General features: G+C 31.6%; 1 protein-coding gene across 1 annotated transcript; it reads left to right on the top strand.

Moving 5' to 3' along the window:
- Positions 1-446: 446 nt before the first annotated feature.
- LOC134727646 (serine-enriched protein-like) lies at positions 447-2,745 on the top strand. Its single transcript, XM_063592027.1, has 5 exons — positions 447-503; positions 887-1,073; positions 1,305-1,558; positions 2,066-2,223; positions 2,608-2,745. Exons 1-5 carry the CDS (start codon positions 479-481, stop codon positions 2,743-2,745), a joined length of 762 nt encoding a protein of 253 aa, XP_063448097.1. The 5' UTR covers positions 447-478.
- Positions 2,746-9,246: the final 6,501 nt, after the last annotated feature.

Genomic DNA, 9,246 nt, shown 5'->3' with positions numbered 1-9,246 from the left:
TTTTTTTTAACTTTAAATACTATGAATAGTACATATGACATTTTTAATACTAACAGTAATATTTTTATCCTTATGAATGATTTTTGTCCTTAGCAACCACTTGTTATGAACATAAAAGTCCTTAGAAACCATATATTTTTTAACTAAGAAGGCAATTAATAAAAGAAAAAAGGAAAGACCTATCAATTGTTCATGAACAATTGACTTTTAATTCATATAACTATTCGTATATACACACAAAAAAACACTTATCTGCTTAAAAAAAAAAATCAATATCTTGTTTTGATTGTAAAATCAAAGTTGAGTACTCTAGACTTTTTGTTGTCATTAAAGAGTTGAGTCTAAACCATTACTCGCTATAGGATCTACTTAACTATAAAAACAACTTTCTAATATAAGTATATTAATATTTCCTACAATATCATAAACTAATTTGTATCTTAAAAAACCCAGAAAGAACCTGAAAAATCACAGAAAAATGGCACATAATCCCGCTTTTCAAGGTTAGTTCTAAGTACAATCAATTTACATAGATAAATAATTTTATTTCATGAACTTGCTCATTTTCTAATATAGTTTTTGCAAATATCAATCTTTTAAGCAGTTTTGGTTGAATCATTGCACGCTGAATTATATGCAAAAAAAATATTAGGTAAATATAAATCAAATTTAATTTGATGATTTACAAAAAAAAAATGTATTGTTGAATCATTGCACGCTGAAGTTTATGAAAACCTGAATAAATTAGGTAACAAAACTCAAATCGCTGAATTACAGAAAAATATAAAATATATTGAAACATTAATTAAGAAACTGAATATTGTATTTTGTTATCGGTAACATAGTTTAAAATTAATTACAATTTCTTTTTTCTTTGGTGTTTCAGATGAATTTTACACTTGTTGTTATGATGAAGAAGAATCACAGTTAATGGTTTTGAAAGATAAGCAAGCTTTGTGTGAAGATTTAAAGTATATTCTGTCCGTACCTGATCTATGCGACGTTACGTTCCTTGTTGGTCCCGAGCAATATCCAATCCACGGACTGAGAGCAATACTAGCATCCAGGAGCAGGTAACCGAACGTTTATTATAATAGTAGATATTGCATCATAATTCTTCCATGTTAAATTTTTAATAATTTTTTTTTATAAGAACCATTTGAGAAGTTTTCTGTGTTTTATCATAGTAAATGGCAAATGTTACAGAGTCTGGCATTACCACGATACAAACAAACTGGCAAAAAAATAATTTGACTTTTTAGCAAATTTCATTAATTAACATTTGAATTTTTGTTCCATTGCAGACTGTTTTATATGATGATTCTTGCAAAAGAAAAGGAGATCAAAATACAAGCTTCTCAGAAAAAAATAGGATTTTTGAAGAAATTGAAAGAAATTCGTAAACTGCTGACCTCTAAACCATCATACCAAACTCCAGAATCATCCATTTCAAGAAAGTTGACAATAGTTCTAGAAGAGTTTGAACCAAGTATATTTGAGAGACTGGTACGTTATATTCACTGTGGCATGGTATCAGTCGACGTCTTGTCTGTTGTTGGTAAGATATATTTTTTTCCTTTCATTTTTTTTCATTTTTTGTGTGTTTCTATTTTCTTTTTCTCGTTTTCCTTCTTTAATTAAAATAATGCGTTTGTATATGCTAGTATTATAAAATGATTTGTTTTTATGCCAGGGGAGACTTTTCCAAACCTGCACACTTTTTTATTTTTGAAATTTTTATTGGATTTTTTAAAATATATTATTTTGATATTTATAGTAAATATCAGCCTGTATGGATTTTGCTAATAACATGAATAAGTCACGAAGTCAATATATTTTTTACGGATTTACGGAAGAAACAGTACTTTGAACGTTTTGTGTATATGATCCCATAAACAAAACTTGTTATTTATCAGAAAAATACCAGTTTTTAAGTCGATATAAATTTGAAATATTCGCCTTCCAAAAACTAAAAAATGTTTTAGAAATTACTCTTATCTTAAAATTGAACTGTTTAAATACCTGTTAATATATTAATTACCCCTATTAATTTATTTGTGTATAGGACTATTGAACGCTGCTGAAAAGTTTGAGTTGGAATGTCTGAAGAATGCATGCTGGGAGTTTGCTGTCAGTTGTATCCGACCTGATCTTGTACATGATCTTATTGCCTCAGCGAATGAGTACTCCAATTGTAAATTGACAAATGATCTTTTCAAAGAGGTAAATTATAAAAAAAAAAGATATTTTATTGATAATCATTTAAGTTCTCTTAGTCTTGTTATACACATTGTTCGTCTCTCTTTTATTGAATGATGGATCAATGTTCAGTGGCAAATATTTCATTCATGTACGGACAACTCTCTCTTTTATTTGTACATGTTATTATTATTTCAAAATGTAAATGCTATTTATTAATAACTAGCCACAAATCTGACAAAACTTTTCAAACTTCGATTATACTTTTAATAAATTTCTTTTTAAGACTTCGCCTTTCCTATAAAAAATAAACAATCATGCTATCTTTATTTTGTTATATGGCTATGTTTTTGTTTGTTTTGAAAACCAGCAATTTGTATTCAAATTTGTTTTATCTGTTTTTTTCAGATTCAAGAAATATCACTGAATCACCCTGAGTTGCTATTCTGTACACCAAGATCACGATCAAACAGCTTCCGGGACGGTAATGACTGCAGACCGAAAAGTATAACCACAAACGGACTATTAATGAGATCTGTGTTGTAAATCTAAGACAATGTATTTTGTAATTGTATATAATTATTTGATATTGTTATATGGAGAATCATATAATGGTTGATAAGTGCTAAATTTATAACAATAAACTTTTTGAAACAATTCATTTGTAGTCTCGTTTGATTTTTCTAACATTTTCCTTCTCGTGCGATTATAAATACGGTATGGGTTTTTCACATTGTTGAAGTCCGTGCAGTAACCTATATTGCTTCTATGCTCTTTATTGCGTAAATCCCTGAGGGTTTTTATAGGTGTAAAAAGGAGGATTTTTATTGAAAATAACGTTAAAATTAATTATGAAAGTTATGTCCGTATTTATTTTCATTAATATTGCAAATTTAAAGTTATTTTCTTTGTTTAAATATTGCAACATTATTTACTTTTTTTTAAAACAAGGAGGTTACATAACAACCTCTGAATCCTTTTCGTCATTAAAATGCGACTGATAAGTATAGATGTTCAATATGAAGGGGGGGGGGGGGGGGGGGGGGTATAACCGTGACTGAAATCTAAATCTAAAATTTATTTGTAAAAAAAAACCCATTTGACCATGCAGATATAAAAAATGATACTTCAAGCAATGAAACAACGAATTAAATGTGCCACTTTCATTACGACTGATAACCTAAAAATGAATCATGCATGCATTTTTAGCAGACTTATTAACCAGGTCGGCGATAAGATATTGAATATAAAAAAGAAGATATGGTTTGGTGTCAATGAGACAACTATCTACAAGAAACCAAAATAACACAGAAATACAAACTATGGGTCACTGAACGGCCTTCAACAACAGGCAAAGCACGTACCGCATAGTCGGATATAAAAGGCCCCGAAATGACAATGTAAATCAATCAGTTAAAAACGAAAATTAACAAAGTTCGTATCATCGTATGCGTAACTTAGTTGCTCACCAGAGGAACGCTACTCAAGCATTTCAACCAGCGTGCCATAAGTTTGAAGTACGTCGAAATGCAAAGGTATACGCTTGGTGAACGCTTTTCCTTCAGGAAAATTTTAATGGAACATAAAAAATTTCATTCAGCTCAAGCGTTTGTCAATCGTATGCCTGTAAACTGCACGTACATAAAATACACGCTACACGAGCGTTGAAAACGCTACAGATAAGTTTGAGACACGTTAAGGGCACATTGCATACAAAAATACTCGTCGCCTTAATGCTTTCATTCAGGAGAAGAAGTCCAATACGGGTGAAACTTCATCAAACCTACAGAAGATATTACACCATCTCCAACCATGCAACATGGGACTAGACATAGAAGTACACTACTCCCATTAGTTTGAGCTGTACAAGATCTACAAAAATATCCCGCCTGCCTCAAAGGTGCAAAGGATCGACCATGGTCCAGCACTAATGATACAAGTACCAATCACAATTACAATGACGTGGTAGTAAGTCTTTAAGTGCCACCGAGCGGCCTCCAAATATGAAAAAAACCCTCTATTTATTAGTCGGCTATTAAATGCCCCGACCATTAAGATTTAAAAACAAAAATAAAACTAAACTGAACAGCCTTATTGATAACAAAATAATTTACGAAAAAAACTTGACCAACATGAATTATGAACAACAACCAATGTACTACATGTTCCTGGCTTTAGAATGGACATTGGCACATAAACAATGTGGTCACCGGGCCATAAACCCAACCCTCCCTAATGAACCAAACCTTAAGGCTAGGACAACACATCGCAAGAAAAAAACTGTGAAATATCAGTTGCAATTCGCGTCCCTAAAAATATGGGTACGGTGCACAATAATCACTTACATAAAAACAATAGACACAAACAACTGAATTAATCGCACTTTAATACCGAAAGCTATTTCAAAGCTAGTGAACATGTAGACGAACCAGTGGACATAGACGGACTGGTAAACATGTAAACAGACTGGCGAAAGTGACAGACTTATTGACAAACATTCACATATAGACAGACCTGCAGTCGGGAATGTAGAAAGACTAGGAGAAACGCATAGGTACACTTTACGCACACCCAATACACGTTTAAGGTCGTTGTGCACACGATACATATATGATTTAACAGGTTGAATGTATCTAAATATAGCGTATTGGTATCGTGCATGAAATTTTTTACCACGGCCGACGTACGTCGGATCTAGATACGTTGATGTGTGAAGCCGGTATTACATTTAGTGAACAGGCAATGTCAGTTAAATTTCTAATTCTTATGCACAACAAAAGTAATATAAAACAATACATCTTTATTAAACAATTATCTAACATATATATATATAATGCCAAACAAGCATTTGGTTTACGATTGCATTTCTTTTTTTAAAGAAAGCAACTTGTTTAAACTCTGGTGGATGGAATCATAACACATATCCTTATTTCTAAATTAAATATGAAACACAACCATGTAATCAAACACAACCACAAATTTGCCCGGGACATAGAGGTTGGACGAGTTCAAAAAATGTTACCTTTACTTTTGACATTGTTTTTAAATGACTTGAAGATAATCTTGGAAAATAACGTATTTAATCGCGTAATTAAACAGATATTGTCACAAAGGATGACTTTTGTGTAATTGAGATTCTTACTTGTATTTTAATATATTATTACGACACTAAGTCTGCCTATAGCTAGATATTGAACACCACTGTAGCAGAATGTTAGTTAAAAAAATCCTGAATACTGAAATATCTGGATTTTTAAAGTTATTATTATTGATAAAACAATATTTCAAATTGGTTCATTTTCCCCAGTAGGTCAATCCATATTTCCTCTTAAATGTGATTCATTGGTTCTATAGCATGTGAAAACACAAAATACTTTTAAAAATATTATTTACATAGAACAAAAATAGTTTGTAAACGAGGCCGGTCTAAAAATAAAATAGTTGCTTTGTACTTTGCCAAAGCACTTGCAACTTTCTTAAAACCTTCACGATGCTGCACTCAATAAGTAAATTTATTATAATTTATTCTGTAATTGTCTTATTATAGTAGATTTGTTTTTTCTTTCAAAACATTTAAATCAAAGAATAACTGCACAAATAACTTTTAAAGCGAACTATTAAAAACATTTTTTTTGTTTTTTTTTTTGTTTTTTGAGTTTATGATTATGTTACAGACAGTGTTAAAACTCAACTACGAAAATATCACCACTGGAACATAAGGCATTATGCATCTGCTTTGCTAATTCCGTTTTACTATTGTTTCTAATAGAATATATACAATCCAAAATGTGACAACACAATCCATGTACATGACGAGTATCCATGAAGATAAACATGAACAATTATATTTCTGTACAAATCTGAGAGCACACGGGTTTATATTTGACAAGTAAACTTGTTGAGGAACTCCTCCAAGTAGAAAACAAGAGAAAACGCGCACTTAAAAGTAGATTTGATATTAGCACAGATATAACTGGAAGCAAAAACGCAAATTTTCACAGGAATCTATTCATCTCTATTATTGAAAGAGAATAGTTTTCATGAATAAAAAGTTGACTTCCACGTAATTAATTTCTGTAAAAATCCAATCATTGCTAAAAGCACTTTCAAGCGACTCTTTAAAATGTAACGACACTCGACTTGCTCGGATATTTTAGAAACTCATGGTTGTTGACGCCTCTCCCATCCTGTAACACGTGTTATATTATGTTCATTTGAATTTTTGATTTTTAAATGTTTCCTCTTGCATTCCTGACATATAAGAATATCACAGTCAGTGCATCTAAATTGTATAATCTTTTTAGTACAAAGAAAACAACCATTGGTTTGTTCAGATCGTATAAAATTTGCTGTCGACATTTTTAAATTAAAGTATAACATTCGACTAAATAGTAAAATCACGCATGCACCATTTATGTACAATTGATTGAATCAAAAGGAGTTTAAAATAACAGTTTGAAACAAAGCGAGTATATCAAATGACAAAAACTACTGACACGTAACACGTCTTACATTTTAATTGATATTTCGCTTTTTAAAATGGTGGAAACAATCTTCATATTAGAATAGATTACTTTTTATTCTTGTATAAATTAAGCAGTTACAGTTGAGATGTCTGCTTAGCAAACAGTCAACATCAAACAAACAAGCACAAAGAAGGAGAAATAAGAAATATATTTGTTCAAGACGTCTTTACACTTAAACCATTGGATGTGTACTGATTGATATTTAAGTCTGATGACATCATTTATATATTAGTTGTAATTGGTTTTGAACAAGCTTGCAGTAATTGCGATTAATAGAATTGTGTCATCAATCTTTTAATTATCTTTGTTGCGTTGAGCATTTTGTGACTACGATGACTACCACTTGTAGAGACGAATCTGCTTACCCTTCCGGAGCACCTGAGATCCCCCAGTTTTTGGTAGGGTTGCTAAGTCTTTAGTTTTCTATGTTGTTTCTTGTGTACTTTTATTTGTCGATTTGTCTCTTTCTTTTTTAGCCATGGTTTTGTCAGTTTATTTTCGATCTATGAGTTTGACTGTCCCTCTAGTATCTTTCACCCTCTCTTGTATATTAAATGAGTCAAGTCATTTATAAATGATTTTCGCGGGTTGTGCTAATGTTCTGTTGTAACACCACAGTCTTAAGATAAGGTAGGATTAATTTTTGCAAGCAATAAATTGAGAATGGAAACGGGAAATGTGCCAGAGAGACAAAACCCCGTCCAAATAACAGGAACCTCTGATTCAGTGGATGACGTTGTCTGGCTGGTTATGTCTCTCATACTTATCGGGACTTATAATAACTGACTCGACAGTTTTGATAATTCCAATTGTTGAAGGCTGAACGTTGACCAATAGATGCTTATCTCGATAATATTTAATTTTGGTTTCTTTTGAAAAGCTTTCAGTGCACTTAAATTGAATTAAGTTGAATTTCACAGTTGACATCAGAGTCGGCGAAAAAATACAATCAGCACGTTCTCATCATCCTTTTTAATGAGGTTTCAGTAATTTAGCAATGTAAATCTTACACGTTATTAATTTTTGTCTCCAAGATGAATTGTTTTAATGATTTTGGTAATATTAGCAACAACGTCAAGGCCCTTTTTGATTTCTGTTACCAAACAAATTATTTCTTCTTCAACAGTTTTTCGCGTCTCATCTTCTTTTTCAATTTTTGTCGGGATATTTTTCTCTTCTTTATTAGGGAACGTTTTGTCTCTTCTTTAAATAGGTGAACTTTTCTCTTCTTCGTCATAAGTATTATCAACAAGTAAACATATATTTTCCTCTTTTCTTATCAAATTACAAATGTTTATATAATCTCGACTCCCACTTAAAGTTTAATTCTTCAGATCAGATTTCAGTTCGGATTTAGACGAATTTAAATACTGTATTAAATCAACCCCTTTTTCACCATGGTTAGTATTCTGGCGTCCATGTCATCTGTTCTCTCAACGTTTTTGATTAAAGTTTTCAATAACGTCATACCTACCTTGATACGATGCAAAGTCTAATGCATTGTGGTCGTAATTATTTTCTAGAAGCATCACTACAATATTATTTTCACAGAAAAACTTGATGTATGAAAGGAAAGTCTTTGATTCAGAAATTCGAGTGACAAAATAATGAAAAACCGTGTTTCCGAATTTGTCAACTTGACGACAAAATAAGTTAAACAACTTTTCTACTTTTTCAAATATTGAAAATGTGTTTCCATTTTTTGTTAGACCATCCAAAAGATTAATCATATGGTTTGATGTGAAATGTTCATTATTTTTTCCACAGTGTCAATGAACAAATCTGCAGTTTCAACATTTTTGTGAACGACCACAGACTTGCATATGTATTTTCCGACAGACCTAGCATCCGAATGGCTTTGCATTCTGTTAACCAGAGCTGGTGCAAGTGCGCATGCTTCAACAGGTACATGGCAATCTTTGATAAAAGTGCCTTTCTGCACAACATAATCCAACAAAACATCAAGACTACAATTTTAAATAAAGCATTCACAGCTTTCATATCCAAAAAGGCATATAACTGCCTTCACAACATTAATGCTGCATGGTGTAAACTTATCATCAACCTGATCTAGATACTTTCAAATTGGTACCAAATTCGTTAGACACGTTTCCGTGGAAACAGTTTCAGAAGGAAGACTACTTTTATAAATGCTATTATACATTTCAGTTAAAATGTCCAAATTGATATCCTTTTCGGCTGCAGATCTGTGTAATACAATATATACAAGTACAGAGTATAGCATACCAGTTTTAGCATTTTCATTACCATGAAGTCTCAGTTGATGTATCTCAACAAATAACTTGAAATACTTCGCATCATCTTCATTAAGGGCGTTTTTTGACTGATCAAATACAATTTAAAACAAAACATAAGTAATTATGTAACATTTCTAAGGGGCCGGTTGTGTTGGTCTGCAAAATACAAACGTGACTAAAAATGAAAACGTAGTACTAACGTAGAAAAGCGCAGTAAAACGTAGAAGGAACGTAGAAATGCGTATTAGAAACGTACCTGATAC

Source organism: Mytilus trossulus, chromosome 8 (genome assembly GCF_036588685.1).
Source record: "Mytilus trossulus isolate FHL-02 chromosome 8, PNRI_Mtr1.1.1.hap1, whole genome shotgun sequence".
In the NCBI taxonomy this organism is placed as follows: domain Eukaryota; kingdom Metazoa; phylum Mollusca; class Bivalvia; order Mytilida; family Mytilidae; genus Mytilus; species Mytilus trossulus.
Note: the sequence above shows the minus strand (reverse complement) of the source record. Positions and strands in the feature narration are given on the sequence as shown.